At 46.6% G+C, this 17,508-nt stretch overlaps 3 protein-coding genes across 4 annotated transcripts; all 3 read right to left on the bottom strand.

Annotated features, from left to right (window-relative positions):
- Positions 1-3,151: 3,151 nt before the first annotated feature.
- On the bottom strand, positions 3,152-9,588 carry LOC136194634 (uncharacterized). The gene is made up of 8 exons (XM_065983828.1): positions 9,527-9,588; positions 9,114-9,204; positions 5,118-8,417; positions 4,232-5,059; positions 3,849-4,157; positions 3,749-3,790; positions 3,460-3,692; positions 3,152-3,407 (listed from the first exon to the last, which is right to left on the bottom strand). Exons 3-8 carry the CDS (start codon positions 8,347-8,349, stop codon positions 3,258-3,260), a joined length of 4,794 nt encoding a protein of 1,597 aa, XP_065839900.1. The 5' UTR covers positions 8,350-8,417; positions 9,114-9,204; positions 9,527-9,588; the 3' UTR covers positions 3,152-3,257.
- A 91-nt stretch (positions 9,589-9,679) lies between these two features.
- LOC136194836 (uncharacterized) lies at positions 9,680-14,584 on the bottom strand. The gene is made up of 4 exons (XM_065984090.1): positions 14,331-14,584; positions 14,047-14,158; positions 13,748-13,997; positions 9,680-12,459 (listed from the first exon to the last, which is right to left on the bottom strand). The coding sequence occupies exons 1-4, from the start codon at positions 14,582-14,584 to the stop codon at positions 9,752-9,754; spliced, it is 3,324 nt and encodes a 1,107-aa protein (XP_065840162.1). The 3' UTR covers positions 9,680-9,751.
- A 785-nt stretch (positions 14,585-15,369) lies between these two features.
- Positions 15,370-17,407, bottom strand: LOC136194907 (uncharacterized). 2 transcript variants are annotated; one of them, XM_065984158.1, is made up of 7 exons: positions 17,288-17,407; positions 17,139-17,225; positions 16,898-17,092; positions 16,557-16,642; positions 16,412-16,497; positions 16,213-16,361; positions 15,370-16,151 (listed from the first exon to the last, which is right to left on the bottom strand). In XM_065984158.1, the coding sequence occupies exons 4-7, from the start codon at positions 16,638-16,640 to the stop codon at positions 15,484-15,486; spliced, it is 987 nt and encodes a 328-aa protein (XP_065840230.1). In that variant the 5' UTR covers positions 16,641-16,642; positions 16,898-17,092; positions 17,139-17,225; positions 17,288-17,407; the 3' UTR covers positions 15,370-15,483. The 2 variants fall into 2 exon arrangements, with proteins under 2 accessions (XP_065840230.1, XP_065840231.1); XM_065984159.1 differs by lacking the exons at positions 16,898-17,092; positions 17,139-17,225; positions 17,288-17,407 and adding an exon at positions 16,694-16,891.
- Positions 17,408-17,508: the final 101 nt, after the last annotated feature.

Below are 17,508 nucleotides of genomic sequence, written 5' to 3' on the forward strand. Positions count from 1 at the left end.
GACTCCTTGGAAGCAGACTCTGTTGGATGTCATTCTTGTGTCTGATAGAGGCTTATATGGAAATGCGTTGTCACTGGATTCGGAGGGCATGAGTGATCATAATTTGATTTGCGTTACTCGCAGTTCAAATTGTTCCAGAAAATTGAAGACTCGCCGATCTCGCATTCCACGTTCTCTGTCGTCACTGGATGACTTCGTTGATGATCTCTTTAGCTGTCCTTGGTCTGTTGTTTCATCTTTTGATGATATTAACGATCAATGGCTCACTTGGAAGGACTTATTTATTGACTGTTTGAATCGTCATTTTCCAGAAAAGACTCGTCGCTGCCGAAGGAAATCGTCTCTTCCCTGGGTCTCAGGTGATATAATCTCCTTGATGCGGCAAAGGGATTTTTGCAGAAGGGCTTCACTCTCGAAACAGAGAAGTAATGCGGAAAAGGTTTATTACAACAGGTCATTCAAGGAGCTGAGAAATCGTGTGAAGTATGCTCTTCGACATGCAAAAAATGACTTTTTCAAAGAAAAGTTAACCTCTCTGCAATCTAATCCTTCGGCTTTCTGGAAAATGATTAATCATCTCTCTGGTCGTCAACGCGTGGCGAGTACACAGTTGCCCTCTGTTTCATCTCTTTCAAAGCATTTCAGTTCTGTTGTTGGCTCTGTTGACTCTGATCATGATAGTACCAGCTCCTTGTCATGCCAATCTCTCTTTACTTCTCTTGGTTTTACACGCTTTCCAAGAGTTTCTGAAAACGATGTTCTACATCTTTTGCGTGGGCTCAATCCGTCAAAGGCGTCTGGCTTGGATGGAATTGGCGCCTCGTTTCTCAAGCTTGGTGCTCCTGCTATTTCGTCTTCGTTATCATCACTATTTAACAACTCTCTTTCCACTGGTGTCTTCCCGGAAGATTGGAAGTGTGCCAAGGTGTCACCAGTTTATAAATCAGGTCCACGTTCTGATCCTGCAAATTATCGGCCAGTTTCTTTGCTGCCGATTATCTCGAAAGTTCTGGAGGAGTTTGTTTTTAGGAATCTCAGTTGTTACTTTGAGGATAATGCATTACTTCCGGACTGTCAATTTGGTTTTAGAAGAAATAGGTCAACTCAAGATGCTGCTTCTATCCTAGCATGTGATCTAGCTAAGTCAAAGGATAATGGCTCCTGGTCAGGCTCGGTTTTTCTGGATGTGCGAAAAGCCTTTGACACAGTTGATCATGACCTTCTGCTTCGCAAACTCTCCCTTAAGGGTGTTAACGGCATTGCTCTTAAGTGGCTAACGTCCTACCTGTCGAATAGGCTTCAAGTTGTCCAGGTGGCAGGCTGCTCGTCGCGAAAATGTACAATTCGGAGGGGTGTTCCTCAAGGATCAAAGCTCGGTCCGCTGCTATTCAACTTTTTTACGGGCGGGCTGCCGGATTGCATTTCAAATCGTTCATCCATCATCTTGTATGCTGACGATGCCTGCATATACTCGAGTCAGAATTCTGAGGCTGAAGTTTTGTCAGTTCTTCAGTCAGAGGTGGATTCTGTGTCAAACTGGTATAAAGAAAATTCTATGACTCTGAATGGCCGAAAATCGGATTTTGTCATGTACCCTCCTTTTCGGAAAAAATCAGCTGGCTCTCCTTCCATCAGGATTGGCTCTGAAGTTGTGTCTTCGGCTAGTTCAGCAAGATATCTTGGCATTATCTTTGATGCTAATCTTAGTTGGAAAGATCATGTCTCGACTGTCATGGGTAAAGCTGGTCGTAATTTAGGAATGTTCTACCGCTGCCATCGTCTGCTTTCAGACAAGGCTCGCTTGGCTCTGGTGAAGTCTGTCATCCAGCCGGGTCTTGATTATGGCTCTGTTGTCTGGAGTAATGGATCGGCTGGCATCCACAATCGTCTGTTGAGGGTTGAAAAGAGATATTTAAGGGTTCTGGAAGGCCTAACCTACCGTGATCGCACTGATGCTGCAGGTGGCTTGAAACATCTTTTTTCAAAGTATCGTCTGCGATCCTATTCGTCCCGGCACTGCTCTCAGCTTGGCCAATTTGCTCATCGAGCCTTATTTTCAGCGTCTTCCTCTTTGATTGGGCGCTTTTTTAAGGCGATTTCAAACTCTAATCACGGCACTAGGTTATCGTCATCTGGTGTTTGCGTTGATAGGCCTCGAACTGAGGCTTGGAAAAGATCGACGGCCTATCGTGCGCAGAAATTATGGAACTCGCTGCCTTCTGATTTAGGAGAAATAAAGAATTTGGCAGCTTTTAAAATCAGACTTAAACTTTATAATTCTGAAAATTGATATATTTAATTTTAGTGGCTTAATTTATCTCTAGTTAATGTACGGTACCAGGAAGATTGGCCTCTGAGCTAATGGTTTTTCCGTACTAAAATAAAACATCTATCTATCTATCTATCTATCTAACCGTTTCGAGCCCTATGTCGCGCATGCGCTGTACGAAAAAACGGGTTTTTATGTTACGTCACAATACCGAGCGTGGCGAACAGACATACATACATACATACATACATACATACCGACAGACAGACAGACAGACAGACCGACAGACAGACAGACAGACAGACAGACACTTCCGGCCCTAAGATCACGTTTGAGAGAGCCTCCCTCCGCCGATATACGGGCTCCACCCGTACAACTCTGGTGGTCGGCTCCATTAAAGTTTGCATGCGTGAAGAAATGAGGGAGCTCCAGAAATTTATTTTCCTAACTGAGCAGTCAGAGAAATCCGAAGTGGATTGCAGTTGGCGGGTATATGAGTCGAGCAATTCACAGAGGATCGAATCCTAAGGGACGAGACTTCGTCGCTTGTCTCTTCGGTGTCACTAAATAGACAAAGTTCACTGCATAATAGATCGCGGCATGCGGAGCATGCCTTATTCATTAGGAATATTAAATTATCAATCATGACGTCATAAATTGTTTAACATTTTATGTAGTTGAAACTTGGATAATCGAGTTTATCGAAATGTTTATTAGAGACTGTATCTGAGAACGAAGGAACCTGCGCTCCCACCCCCCATTATTGCTCGACTTAGTGTGTCGAACTTTTTAATGTGGAGTGTGTCGAACTTTTTAATGTGGCGTATTGCACTACAGTTTGTAGTTTGGATGTAGAGTGTACTGGAAGCCTAACGCAGTGCACTTTTATCATCCACCCATCAACATAAACGCAAAAAGAACAATTCGGAAACAAAGACATAGGTGCCTATAGACTAACTCGCGAACATCGAAAAGTCGTTGTATTGCATTACCATGTCTCCGTTGGACCAGTGGCCGAGCAGTAGACGCGAATTCCGCTCAGCTTCTGAAACTTGGCCAAAAGTGTCTTGACAATCTGATGAGATCTCAATATGGTCATTTTCATGACGCTGTTGCCGTCGCCATCAACGCCCAAGTGCTTCGGGAAAGAAAAAATTTCGATAAAGTCGTGTGCGCGTGTAATTGCTTACTTGGCAAACTTTGGTAACCAACGTATAAACCTTATGGGCGCCAGGGCGCTTTGGGCCGCCGCGGTTTTCGTACATTCTCTCAATCGATTGGCACATATCGACGAGAAACTCTTTGAGAGGCTTCTTAAATTTGCGCTGCACTTGCTCGCTCAATTCAGCAAAAACAGCGTGTAATCCGTGCAAGTTGTTATTGCGAAAAACCGAACGCACTTGAGCCTTCATTTTGTCAATAGCTAAAAATGAAAGACCGTCGCATGGCGACGAGCCGTCAAAAATGCAAACCCCTTACCGCTGCACAACATTTCAGCTTTCTGTTCGTCTATCTCCTTTTCTACAAACACAAAAGCATCAATTGCAAAAGAGCAAACGATCTAGTAAAAGCCCTCGACCTTTGAGACATTTTCCTATTATCTTTTCTCCGTCAAGTGTAGCTGACTTGTTCTGGAGATGCTTAGGCATCCCCATTTCTTTCAGTTTCTGTAAATCGTTCCAGTTCTGTCGCGCCATCGTTTCGAGGGCTCCTCCTTGCTGCTTTGCTTTGTAGACGATAGTGAGACAGCCGCCCATCGCTGATTCCTGAGCCGTAAAGGGCTTGAGAGACTGGATGAAACTCGTACTTATGATGTCGAGCCCGTGCAAAATTTCCCTAATAAAAGAAGCAAATTTCTTGAATCGACGGCATTTCTCTTCATCAGTTTCTATGACAAGGGGGGGGAGGGGGGAAACGAACGCTATTGCCAAAATAAATGTGCTGCAGGAAATTCGTTCATACGAGGTTCGGCTTCGATGTCTTCAGGTATAAGTGAATTATCGAAGTCCAACTTGCTTCCCTGTAAAACAATCCAATTTTGCGTTTCATTTCCAGCCAGACGTTCAAATTCTCGAATGTCTTCGTCGACAGCGCGCACGTCATTGCCTTTGTTTTCTTCAAAGTCCCCAGACTCGCCCGCTGGCTTCGACGACGTCGATTCGACGGACGTCGGCTCCGTCCTCCATTCGACGGCAGTCGGACTTGCATCCGTCAGCGGAGCGATAGCCTGCCGACGTCGAACGTCTTCGATTTGCGACGATAACGCGGCGCCAGCGACGTCGACGTCGCGTCGCTTGCGTCCAGCGATCTTCGAAGAGACGCGATCTGCCAAGTTCTTCACCATTGCAGCGACGTCTCGGAACCTGAGATCGAAGCTGAACTGAATGGGACTTTGCTTCAGAAACGAAACTCGTATGCTGCCACCGAACGAGCCACCGCTCACACTGTCGATTTGTACATCGAACCAAATTTTTTTAATAGAAATGAGTTCGTTCACTAGTAGATTTTGAGCGAACCAGGTTGCAGCCGCCATGCCGAGCTTTACAGCACTTTTTACTCCTTCCAAAGCGCTTGTGGCTCCATTGAGTGACGATTTGGCAGCTTCAACTGTTTTTTCCGCCGCCCACATTGCTGCGTAGGCGGTAGAACGAAGTCCTTTGCAGACGACGTTTGCTGCAGCGCAGACTGGGTCCGTTACCCGCGTGCAGCAGCTGTTCCACCGGGGACAGCCTTGGCAACTGCGCCACACTTTCCAACAGCAGCCATTCCATCCAGGACAGCCAACGCAGACTAGAGAGACGGAAAAAACTTCCCTAAATGTGCCAGCGTGCTTTTTAAGAGACCTTACCTCTTCGGCAGGACTTGATAGAACACAGTCTCTTGACTTTGTCTCGAGCGTCCTTCAGCTTCTTGCTGGTACTATCGAACACTGCCTTCGCTTGATCGACTTTCTCCTGAGCCGCCGATAGCATTTGACTGGCTTCGTCGGCACCTTTCTTAACCGCAGCCTCCACGCCAGACTCCAACTTATTGAGCCACTCGGCCGATAACTCGCCCTCAACTCCAAACGAGGCTTGTTTCAACGCCCCGTAGGCCGCGTAAATAGTCAACGTCGCTGGAAAGCCGAAAAAGGACGCTGTCACCGTCATTAAGTATTGCGAGTTCGTGATTCTCAGTTCAGCGGACGCGCGAAGAAAGCCGAACAATTCGACGTAGCCCGTCGCACGCAGATCAATCAAAAGCGGCTGCACTTGAATTTTCGCACGAAGAGACGGACCGCGATCCCGTTCGCTTTCGCTTGCGAGCATCTTGAAGGCACCATTGGCGAGAACGATTGGACTCATTGCCATTTGAACATCGATACCCCGAGAAGGATCGACCAATATATCGGCGTTCACTTCGAGTCCGAGAATGTTGAGCGTTCCCTTCAGCTTAAATCCCATGGGAATGTTGATGCCGGCTACCGTCCTGCCGATGGCCGAGTACGACACTTCGAGTCCCTTTGGAAAGCCCGTGTTTCTGAGAGGAGATATGAGATTGACGTCAATTCCGAAGGCGTGGAGAACCTTTTCGAGGGTAACGCCGTTAATGGAAGCGTAGAAGTAGTTGTTCTGCGGATTTGTCATATCGACTCCAACGTACGCTTTTGCCTTCAGTTGTCGCTCGGGTCGATCTACATTGCCGATGTGCACTTCGCCGCCAAGTTCAAACGCCGTCGGCGGTCCGCCGGGAAAGAATTTCACTTTCATTATGACGTTGCCGAAAGAGAGCCATTCGAGACCGAATGCCCGCTTCCACATGCCAATCATTTTGAATTCCGCTACCAGTTCACCTGTCGGAATTGCGCGAAGCGCGCCGTAGAAGAGAAGAGCCGGCTTGTTGAGACGAAGCTGGCAAGCAACTCCAAACGTCGGCTCCGACGTCGCCGTCACCGCCAATTCGAGTCCAACCGATTGGAGCGTCACGCCACTGCCGAGTGTGATATCTGAAACCGTCGCCGATACGGTGAACGCATTCGTGTCGGCAATTGTCGTCGTAAATTCGAGACTCTTGTCGCCGACGATGGGTTTGATCAGATTACAGATAGGATCGTCGTTGCACGGTGGAAGCGACGAAATCGCTGTGATAACGAGTCCCTGTTTTATGGAACCCATCGCTCTCAACGTCGGTTCGCGAAACGTGATTTCGGCGAAATCGGCGGCGGATATGACAACGCCGACTTTGAGATTCTGCGCGAGTAGGCGAAAGACGCCAATCGATTTTCCCGTCACCTTTTGTACGATGTCAGCAAATTTTATTTTGGGGAAGTCGAATCCGACGGCGGCGGACGATTCTCCGGCAGAATTCTTTTCCGAATAGAAATTCACCGTGACTCCGGAAAAACCGCTGATTTTAAGTTTACCGGACAGAAAGATGGTACGCGGCTGATGACGAATTGGTATTTCAACGTACGGATTGCCGATTTCAAACGAATCAAAGATGTTAACGTGTATTCCGGGCGGAAAGAAAGACGATCCTACGTACTCGACAATTTCGCCAATACTTATACCGGCGCCGCTGCCGACGACAACGTACCCAGCCGCTGAATCGGTCGGCGACGCGGGCTTGACTTCGACCGCAAACGAAACCGGTCCAATCGACCATTGACCGTCAATTTTCACCGTGACCTTTATCGGTGATAGCGTCGCGTCGACGCGAAGCTCGGGTTTGAGAAAGCGAACCCAATTGGGGACGATGACCAGTGAGTCGCCCAAGTTCACCGTAACCGTCAACTTGCGTCCGATCGCGTCGTAGACAATATCGTTGACAACGGAATCGAGAACGGCGTCGCTAACGGTGGGCGGCCACAGGATGGAACCCGAGTCCATATTCGTCATTGAGGCGACTTTTCTCAGCGTGAACGATGTCTTCATTTCGTTTGGCGCCTGCACGATCGTCACCGTCTTTGAGTTGATGCGAATGTCGTAGGTGAGTTCGTCGTTCGCGTCGTCCGGCAAGGCAAAGCGAGCGCGGACGGAAAAGCCCGACGGCCACGGAAGGCTCTCTTTGAGAAGATCACCAAAGCAATTCGGAAGTAGAAGCGGATCGATGAGTCCCGTCGAGACGACGAGACCGAGTCGAGGAACGGTGAGAGTGCCGAAAAACGGCACCGAGGTCATGTCGATTTCGCTGATTTTCTTCACGATCGTCGCGAGAATAGACGATTTGAACTCCACGCCGATCGTCGCCACTTTGCGAGCGCCGCCGTTGTATCGACTAAACATGACGTGAAGTTTCGCGCCGGACCATCCCGATATGGACGGCGCGCCGGAGAGACAGAAAGCAAAGTTTTTAACAGATCGATCGTAGTAGGCTTGGAGATCGACACTCTTAAGAACGAAGTTGTTCATGCCAGCGCGCACGAGCGCAATGTTCATCTCTCCTTCGGGTAAAAGCGTCTCGCCGAGCGATTGAAACAATGCGTTTACATTGACGTCTTTCGTTGGCGAGCCAGTCACTTGGTAGGACGTCGGATTCGTTCGCGTTGCGACGACTTTGAAGACGACGGCACCGACGATCCAGTTGCCTTTGACGACAAAAGCCAGAAAAGGACTGAGAGAAAATCGCGTAACAAGCGGCTTCGTCGTATCGTAGGTGACGCCGAATTCCACGATAACGGCGTCAAGTTCCAAAAAGCCGGAAACAAATTGAATGCTCGCGCCGGCGCTTGCTCGTACCAAAAACAGTTTCTCGTCCAAATCAATGGCAAAGTAGTTGATATTGAAGTCAAGCGGACTGGTGCTCGGATCGTCGAAGAAAGTTATCGCTGACATTTCTTCGGCAAAATGGGGCACAACCGCCTTGTAGAGCTGGCGCACTTTTAGTTCGTGGCCGACTGAGACTATGCATTCGAGTTTTCTGCATGGCGTGGTGACGGAAATCTGGTTTGCGCCCAGGATGGGCAGCAGACCCAATTCTACCGCTTCTGATGAAAAGACACTTTGGAGTTCAGCCGTGATTTCGGCCTGTAGGATTGGTGGCGCTTCACTGGCCGTACCGGCGATTAGGAGGAGAAGAAAAGCTTTTTCTGTTACTTGCATGGAGGTTTTCCACCGTTGGCTTCAAGTGGTGGTAACGAACGTTTCCTTTGGGAGCAGTTGCTTTTTGCCTAGACGGGAAATTAGACTCGCCGCCTGTGCATGTATTAACGGACTGTGTGAGCCGAAGTCTAAGATCCCTATTGAGACCTATTATGAGACTGACAGAGACAAATCTGAGTCGAATGTGAGACCGTGTAAGACGGAATCTGAGGCCAATTTAGACGAAGTCTGAGACTAATTCAGACGGACTTTGAGACCAATTCAGGAAGTCTGAGACCAATTCAAACGGTGTCTGACCAAGTCAGACGGAGTCTGAGACCAATTCAGATGGAGACTGAGACCTCCGGCTGAGACCGGAGAATTTGACGTTGCATGCTAGACTAAAAACAGCCATCAGAAATACATGTAGAGACAAAATGTCAAGCTAACGTAATTCGCACACTTGTTATAGCCATAAAAAATTTGAAAACATATACATGTATATGTATTATCTCGCAGACTCCGTCTCAGTTGGTCTTCTCCGTATCGTCTCATTAGGTCTCGGTCTCAGTTGGTCGCAGCTTTTTTACGTCTCAGTCTGACTAGACTACGGCTCACTAATTTGTCTCAGACTCCTTCTCATCTGAAAGTCTCAGACACCTTATCAGCCGGAGGTCTCAGACACTTTTGTTCATCAGCCGTCAGCTCTCAGACCAGCCCTCTCAGACTCTGTCTTGTATCTCTGCTCAGACTACGGCTTCGACATCGTCCGTAAATAGGCCTACCTCGTGTGGAAGTGCAAAATTCAGGCTGCCGACCATATCTGAGCGTCCGTACAGAGAACATTTCTGTTTTCTTTCCGCTGTTTCTGCATCTCTGGATAGATTAGAATGCCAACTCAATGTTCGTCCTATACTCAACGTGACGCGTGAGGAATGCATTCTCTGGTAACAAGGATCAGACCAGGGATCAGACCAAAACGTTTCCGGTTAGCCATGCAGCCACTAATGTATCGACGATAGGTTCGTCGTACGTAAGAAAAGCCTTCTTCTATACTATCTTCGGCCGTTTGGCTGCACAAAAGCTCAGTTTGGCAGCGTTATCAAAAGGGAATCGAATAAAGAAGGCCCCTAGCTTTGGGAAATTGATTAAGAATCGCCTACTACGGACACGCTGCTTCTGCTTCTTGCCCACGTACCTAGAGTGCCTGAATAACACCTGAAGCGCGCTTTTTGCCGCTCCGCATTGAGCTAAAACAAAAGACGCACGCGGAAAGACGAAGAAGACTAGAGCACGTTAAGAAGACACATGAAGACGTAGACGGTGTCTGATCAGGAGGAAGTGGGTTAATTGATACTAGATTTATAAAAGAATCTTTATGAAGTACTAGGAATAAGTCAGCATGCAAAAGTAACGCCTGGATCTAACGATACAGCTTTTTGTACACAGTTCTACAAGTAAAGCAGCATAAAAAACAAAATAGAAGTCCACTAATGAAGAAAATAAACAGTTTTGGTGCTTCTGAAATAAGCAATACAACGACTATTGGCGGGGCACTGTTTTTCTTCACGGAAATGACTTGAATTACACGTTTCTTCAAATGGAATGAGGAAAAGGAAGACTGCGAGAAAAAACGTGAAGGAGACGTGTGGTCACTCGCAGCTATATCAGTCGAGGTGCTGGAGAAAACGTTGAGATCAAATTCACCTCCCAGGTTCATCGCAAGCTTCACTGCTTTTTTGCAAACTCGAAAAAATTCTGAATATTGAGATGAACCGTAAAGTACTGCAGCCAGAGCTACTAACGAATCAACAACGTCTACGTGCCGACCCTTTACAGAACGCTGCATACTGACAAGATCTCGATAGTATGGCAAAGCAAGTTCGTCTCCTTTGCATTGTCTAATTGCTTTTGCCAAATTTATTAGTCGACCAACGGTGGCAGGGCAGGTCTTAAGTTCTCTAAGGCTTATTCTGTAGCTTTGATTGTAGACGGCAAGAAGTTCGTCGCAGTGACCATCTTCATCCTTCTCGCGAAGAATAGAACCAAGAGTTTCAAATGGTAAAATAAGATCGTATACGTCCTCGCCGTGGGCGTTCTTGTATGCCATTATGACATCTCTGACAACAACTTCGGCTTCATCAAAGTGTTTTAGATCGTAGAGATATTGAGCAAATTTTGCTCTAGCAAACAAGTCGTTTGGCGTCTGTTTTGTGTATTCATCTAAAGTTGAAACAGCTTCCATCTTCAGTGCTACTTTTTGTTTTGATTTCTCAATCAGCCAAATGTACGTCGCAGCTTTGTTTCTGAGCATAAGCGAGTTGCTATCGTTCTTCTCGTCGCACGTTTCCAAAAAATGCTGATATATTTTCTTCGCTTCTTTTATGTACCTCATTTGGCTATACACGTCAGCCAAAGTATATAAACTCGAGGTTACGTCACTAATATTGAGCCAAAGAGAAGTTTCTTGATGACACTGAAACGCAGAAGTAAGGTTCATATGTGCGTCTTCGAGTTCTTGAGTGTCGCCAAAGCACAGCATGCGCATTATTTTGATGCGCCGCGTTTTGCCAACGTCACACTCTTCTAGCAAGTGCAGAAATCTCTTTGAGATGAAACGAACTTTTGTTTTGTCTTTTGTCTGGTAGTGAAAATCTACGAAGTTTTCAATCATGTAGCAAATCGCGTCTGAATCAATTTGAATGTGACCAATTTTTTTGATAGATTCTACTATAAAAAGCGATCTGTGGTGCCAGAGATTTAAATAACGCCGTGATACTCTAACACGTAACAGGTCGGCCGCTTTCAAAGCCAACTCAACTGTTGTAAAGATAAATTCTGCAGATAACTCAGAAGGATTCATTAAAAGCTCTATTAGATGAATAAAATTATGCTGATCAAGGTCATAACTGCTCAGACCCTCCTTTGACGCTACATTATTGCTGTACGCTTCCCCTGCTGTACGTAATTGCTTGGAAAAGTGTCGTATGTAGTTGGACTCAAAGTCAGGCAATTTCAAATAAAGAAACTTGGCATCAGCTTCTCTTACATATGCGGTTATTAGCCTGTGAATTTCTAAGCGAGAATGTCCATCGTATTCAATCAAACAGCGATTTCTAAGCCGATTAACAACGTTTATCTCCGCATGTGAAGAAGACATGTTGAGCACACCACCAGCAGCATTCATGTCAAAAGTGCCCGGAATAAGAGAATAGATAGCCAAGGCATGTCGCAAAGTGTTTGAAAGTCGCTTGTACGCTGCTCCTATGCAAGCAGACAGATGCTCTCTAGTGCTGTAGTCATGGGGACTCAGAGTTTTAATTGGATGCTTCTGAAGTTCGTTTTTCAGCGTCTGAGGGTGCACACCGTCTTGCAGCAACGCACCCACAAGTTTAAGAGCAAGAGGAACGTTTCCGCTGAGATGCAGAAGAGAGTCAGCATGCTCCGCTGACAGTTTGGGAAACATCCGCGTTAATAGCAGAAATGACGACTCGTGACGAAGAGGATTGAGATGAAAATTGCTAATTTCCGTTTCTAAGCTTTGAAGTCGTATCTGGCTAGTAACAAGAAGTTTTAGAATAAAGGTATACTGAACGGTGTCGGTAATCAATTCGAGGAAGGATTCCCGACTTTGGTCAATAAGGTCATCGCAGTTGTCCAAGATGAGAACGGTTCGAATTTTGCATTTGGCGGCCCAAAATTCAAGCAGTTTCGGATTCCATTTTGATCTCAAGTCTTTTCGTGCTCGAACTGCAGTCACAATTGCAATCTTGGCTGCTTCAACGTCTTTCTTCTGCCTGAGATTAACGTAATGGACTTGTATTCCCTTTTTCAGTATGGCACGACCCACGGCAAAGCTAAGGGCAGATTTCCCAAAGCCGGGGCCGCCAACGATATTAACAATGTCAGGTGAGGCAATAGAGAAGTCCAAGAGTTTTACTAATTGCTCTGTCTCATTTTCTCTTCCCGTGAAGTTAGATACAAGGCGAGGAAGCGTATCCGAAGTAATCTGCAGAGGATTGGATGCTACGTAAACAAAAAATCCTACAACGATAAGAATGATGACAACGGCAAAGAAAACAATAAGAATAACAAAGGTCAATTCTGTATGAAGATCATGTAAGCCAATGGCTCAATTCAACTATCATGATACATATACCTTCAGACTTGGAACGTGTAGGCTGATCTGACTGTTCGTCGCCCGTAATAGAGCGTCCGGGCTGCTCCGATGGTGGATTGTTTATAATTATTTGATTGTTTGGTCCCACGATGGAAATCTGAGAATTTTTACTTTGAAAATTTGACGCTGAAGATTCTTGCTTGGCTGATTGAATAGCTTTCGTCTGTTTCCCTAAAATATTACCGGTACATCTAAGGAGCATGCACTCGTGTGCGCGAAGTGGGGGAGGGAACCAATTGTTTACAGTCAGAGTTCTGGCTACTCTGTTCTTCTGCCAGGGAAAAACCATAGCATGATTAGAATTAAGGTGACAAAAGAGCAACCAACACAAAACGCTCTACATATGATAGACGCTCAGTAAGTGAAGCGCGACTTCAAAGCTCTTAGACTTTAGCTACAGTAGCTGCCGCAAACTACCCGTACCTGAAGCTTTCGACCGTCTTTTTCGTGGCATAATTGTCCCCCGTTCTTCTCTGTAGCAGCTCTCTGGGAGCCGCGGGAGTAAGCAGCTCTTTGCGTGCGGTCGTTGAACACGCGCGTTAGGTAACCAGTCCAATGAATAGCAGAATGAATGAATAGGATCTTTTGCCTCCCTAGGCTACGGCTTTTCCGTGCAGAAAACATCCTCTGTAGTAATTGCTGAGAAGGAAACGCGATCTGACGCAAAAGGAAAGTTATTTAGCGGATGCTAGAAACGCAAATTAGCTATTTCAATCAACTTTCTGCAGAATCACTACTGCTCCTACTTGAGCAAGAAATTTCTCGATGGACAATTTAAGCGCATGGGACTCCATCAGACTCACCAACTGAACAAAGGAAGGATAAGCTACAGAGAGAGCCGGACGAAAGACAGTGACTGGTAAAGCAGTAACAAAATCAACAACCGAAGCGACGCAGTTCTCCCAGAGAGAAACAAGCAACATCCGCTCATTCGAAGACCACAGATCATTGTGACGAATCATGAAACGGACGAAATGAGAAACGACAAGCTGACAACATTCTTCCAGAGAGAATGAAACCCATTCGGAAAATTGATTCTTCGAAGTGGCGACTTGCTGAACAGAATGAAGGTACAGCCTGAGGGCTGCTGTGACTTCTTTTCCCATCGACAGAACGCCTTTTTTTTTAGACCCAACGTTTTTTGCAACAGAAGGCGAAGACCAGGACGAGCCTCGAACTCGATTGCCACGACAATCGTCTCCTTTAGAGCAGACGTTATTGAAGGAAAGACCCCCTCACTAAAACCAACAGGAATCTGAGAATCCTCTCCGAAGAATATCTCGTGGAGAAACTGGAGCAAGAGCTGGTGAACAAGTAGACTCACCACGATGCGCCTCGACGATAGACGAATCTTCGCTTCGTCGGCGTTACTCGTCGAAATGACGAGATGCAAGGAGTGGCAAGCAATTGAACTTGCCTCGAGTTGACGTAGCTTCTTCCTCTCGGTTTCAGGCATGCTCTGCATTTCTTCTTTACCGTACATAAGAACCTAATCGAGATTATTTGCTCGAAAGATAGACAAAACCTATTTTTTATACTTGTTCTGCTAGTTCCAAGGCTCGGCGTGCTGTCGCGATGTTGGTATCTTTTCTCTTGACAACCTGAACGCTATTGTCCTTTCCTCGAATGTCGTCGTCCACCCTCGGCAAACTGGCGAATGAGAGAGACGATAGGTGACCGAGTAATAGACAAGGCCTCAGTAAGATGGGACGAAAGGCTCTGCCACGTAGCGAAGTCGAATTGAGCTCCACACGAAACAAGTAAGTGTCTAGCAAAGGCATCGTTAGATAAAAAGGAACAAACAAAATGCTAGTTAACTTGCCTGAACGTCGAGCATCCCAGTCGTGCCACTTTTTCCTCCTCTTGCTTGAGGCACACTAGTATCAATTTCGATGCTGAATCGACTAATCGACGAGAAGCGGTCGAGTCATGCTCGTTCACGTCGCGAAAAGAGTCGACGATCATTTCGACGACGAATCCAAACGTGAGGCAAAAGTTCGCCAACGAATCGTCGTCCCACCGAGCCGACTGCACCCACGTTCCAATAGACGCCAACGCGACGTCGACGAGCGCCATGACGTATAAACGTACGTCGATCGGGAGATTTGAGCACGACGACCAAAATGTCTCGCAATTCCGCCACCGGCGCGGGCTCGACGGCTCGACGACACTGAACGACCGCTTCGACGATTCCGCACAGAAGCAAGTCCCACACGGTGACAATACCATTCTCGTCGTTCCACGCGTCGCAGTCGACAACGGGTAGGCGAATTCGGTTGGCCCCGCGCATCTTCGGCGGTGTACGCATCAGATTCACCGAAGCGAGGCGATGGGCGAAGCGTGTGAGGCAACTTCGGACGGATAAGCGATCGTTGACCGTCGACTTGCAGCGCGTGCGAATCGTCGGCGACGAGCTTGACCAAGCATCGGACGCACGGCAAGAGTGATCTGCAGGAATAAAAAAAATTCATTCTTTTCTGCTAGTTTTCACTCATCGAAACTAAGATCGTTTCGGGTTAGCCAGCCACTAATGTAGGATCGACGATAGGTTCGTCGTACGTTCCCAATTGGTGATGTTTTCTAAGCGTAATTGGTATCCAACGGCATCGATATCGAAGAAAGCCTTCTTCTATACTATCTTCTGCCGTTTGGCTGCATAAAAGCTCAGTTTGGCAGCGTTATCAAGAGGGAGTTGGATAAAGAAGGGCCCCTTTGAGAAATTGATCAAGAATCGCCTACTTACGGACTCGCTGCTTCTTGCACACGTACCTAGAGTGCCTGAATAACACCTGAAGCGCGCTTTTTGCCGCTCCGCATTGAGCTAAACGCGGAAAAGACGCACGCGGAAAGACGAAGAAGACTAAAGCACGTTAATGACGTCATACATGCCCTGCATGCATACAAAGAGAAAACATTGATTTGAAGCAGCAAAACCAAAGACACGAGTGAAGCAGAAGCAGCATGCAAATCAAAATTCAGGAGCATTCCAGCATTGCTTTTCCCATGTTGTAGGCATGCTGGATTTCTATAGCGCTACGAGCTCGCTTAGAGAGTCGAACAGCTGCCAATTTCCCGCTGAAGTCTCGAGCGTGCCAGCCACCGGAAGCCCCGATGAGGATGGGATCATTTGAAAGATGAATAGAGTCATGTTTCACCAGGCTGTGACTTAGGACACCGTCTAAGTAGTAGCGAATTGTTTTCTTATCATACGTTAGAGCAAAGTAATGCCAATTGCCGTCTGTTGCAGTGGGCTGATGAACGTTGAACATTTCATACCCAGCTCTGGCCTGCAGATGTATGTAGGAGAAGACGTGCTCATTCTGCACAAAATTAGGAAAGCCGTAGCTGTGTTTCTTCAGAAGCAAGTATCCTGTATTGGGCGCTGTTCTGATCCAAGCTTCGATGGTAAGTTCGGCTACGTTCAGTGAATTGGAGTGAGGAATTTCGAGACGATCGTTGACGTCAAAATGCAAGGAGCTCAGCCTGCCTTTGTGGCGGTCAGGAGAACCCACGACAACGGCGTGATTTTCGTGGCCGCTGAGGTCGTGAATACGGTCACCAGCTGAGGGAGATCCCATTAGACTGTGCATACTCAGCAGAAGAACGGTGTCTGGGTCAGGCGGAAGTGGGCTAATTGACATCGCTAGATTTATAAAAGAATTATTGATTAAATGCACGTCCTGCTTTTGAGACTTTTTTCTTACGTTTGGAATAGCATTGCTCAATGGCGGAGAGTCTTTTAGAAATGCCAGAAGTGGCTACCTCCAAACTGCTTATCTTTGAGGACAAGCTCGGAATGTTAGATTCCAGATTGGATAATCTCTGGGCAGCATCAGTTTGAAAATTTGAAAGACTAGTAAATGATTGGAATTTGAAGTGCGCAGTAAGTTTATGAAAGTTTACCGAGTTGATATGGACTGAAGGCTGGTGTCCACCGATTCGAGGACATCTTTTTCCTTCTCCTGAGCTTCGTCTTCTTTACTGAAGTACTAGGGATCGGTCAACATGCAATGTGACAGACAATATTCAATAGAAAGACGGTACATACCTCGTCGATTTTGCTTGAAAGTGAAGAGGAATTCACGTTTACCAGCAGGAATCCAAGAAAAAGAAGTACGTAGAAGCTCTTCATGCCTAAATGACAAAATTAGGAGTTCGTGGGAGAGAACGGATGTACATGGCTACATGCGTGGGCAAGCTCTAACACGCTCTTATGCTGAACGCTACATCCCTTTACAATATGCCACGGGTATAGAATCTAGCACTAGATATGCATGCTCCACTGATAGACAAAAAGGCTGTTCGTGTAAAGTAAGTGCGTTCAAACCTATTTAGAGTAGAATTACTTTCCTTACTAAGGGCAACTAGGCAGACATGTAAGGACTTAGCTTTTTGGAGATGAAGATGGGAACCAACTGGTCTTGGCGAAGAACCAGTGCAGACTGGCTTGTGAGGTGACGTCGCTCGCCTATTATGCGACTTGACAATGTGATTAGTGACGCAGGTGTGGTTTGGTTTGTGCATCCTCCTCCTATGGTTTGTAAGGTCAACTAAAAAAATTAGCAGAGTGTGCTGCCTCTCAGTCTGAAGAAAGGAACATGAGAAGAGAAACATGCTACACAGTGCAGACCTGGAATCTTTCAAAACAACCAGCAATATCGAGAGTATATTGATCCCATTGTTACGTTAGCTCCTCCTTCTCCTCCTCCTCTTCCTTCTGAAAGAACAACAGGCCTACTTACTCAACAATAGGCCTAATTACTCAACAATAGGCCTCACTCTAAGAGCGAACGCACTTGTAGGATTTCATGTGGAGTCCCAAACCAGATCTCCTTCCAGTTGAAGAGTTGAAGAGCCAAGACCTTAGATTAAGCATCTACTGTATCTATGCTGACGCGAGGGCCTAGGGCCCGTCGCGAGGACGTGAGGACCTGTGGTGGACGCCCGGATGAATATAATCGAGGCATTCATTTTGTGGGGCAAGTACGATATACATGTGT

This window comes from Oscarella lobularis, chromosome 13 (genome assembly GCF_947507565.1).
Source record: "Oscarella lobularis chromosome 13, ooOscLobu1.1, whole genome shotgun sequence".
NCBI classification, from domain to species: domain Eukaryota; kingdom Metazoa; phylum Porifera; class Homoscleromorpha; order Homosclerophorida; family Oscarellidae; genus Oscarella; species Oscarella lobularis.

Excerpts from the sequence above, each read along its gene's own strand:
- LOC136194836 (XM_065984090.1), bottom strand. The coding sequence starts at position 14,584 with ATGGCGCTCGTCGACGTCGCGTTGGCGTCTATTGGAACGTGGGTGCAG. Across the intron at positions 14,159-14,330 it reads CTGGGATGCTCGACGTTCAG|TTTGCCGAGGGTGGACGACG; the intron begins GCAAGTTAACTA and ends CTCATTCGCCAG. Across the intron at positions 12,460-13,747 it reads TCAGATTCCTGTTGGTTTTA|CCATTGGCTTACATGATCTT; the intron begins GTGAGGGGGTCT and ends AGTTGAATTGAG.
- LOC136194907 (XM_065984158.1), bottom strand. The coding sequence starts at position 16,640 with ATGAAGAGCTTCTACGTACTTCTTTTTCTTGGATTCCTGCTGGTAAAC. Across the intron at positions 16,498-16,556 it reads TTTCAAGCAAAATCGACGAG|TACTTCAGTAAAGAAGACGA; the intron begins GTATGTACCGTC and ends ACCGATCCCTAG. Across the intron at positions 16,362-16,411 it reads CTTCAGTCCATATCAACTCG|TCTTTCAAATTTTCAAACTG; the intron begins GTAAACTTTCAT and ends ATCATTTACTAG.
- LOC136194634 (XM_065983828.1), bottom strand. The coding sequence starts at position 8,349 with ATGCAAGTAACAGAAAAAGCTTTTCTTCTCCTCCTAATCGCCGGTACG. Across the intron at positions 3,791-3,848 it reads AATAGGAAAATGTCTCAAAG|AAAAGGAGATAGACGAACAG; the intron begins GTCGAGGGCTTT and ends TTGTGTTTGTAG. Across the intron at positions 3,408-3,459 it reads TGGTTACCAAAGTTTGCCAA|CACTTGGGCGTTGATGGCGA; the intron begins GTAAGCAATTAC and ends TCTTTCCCGAAG.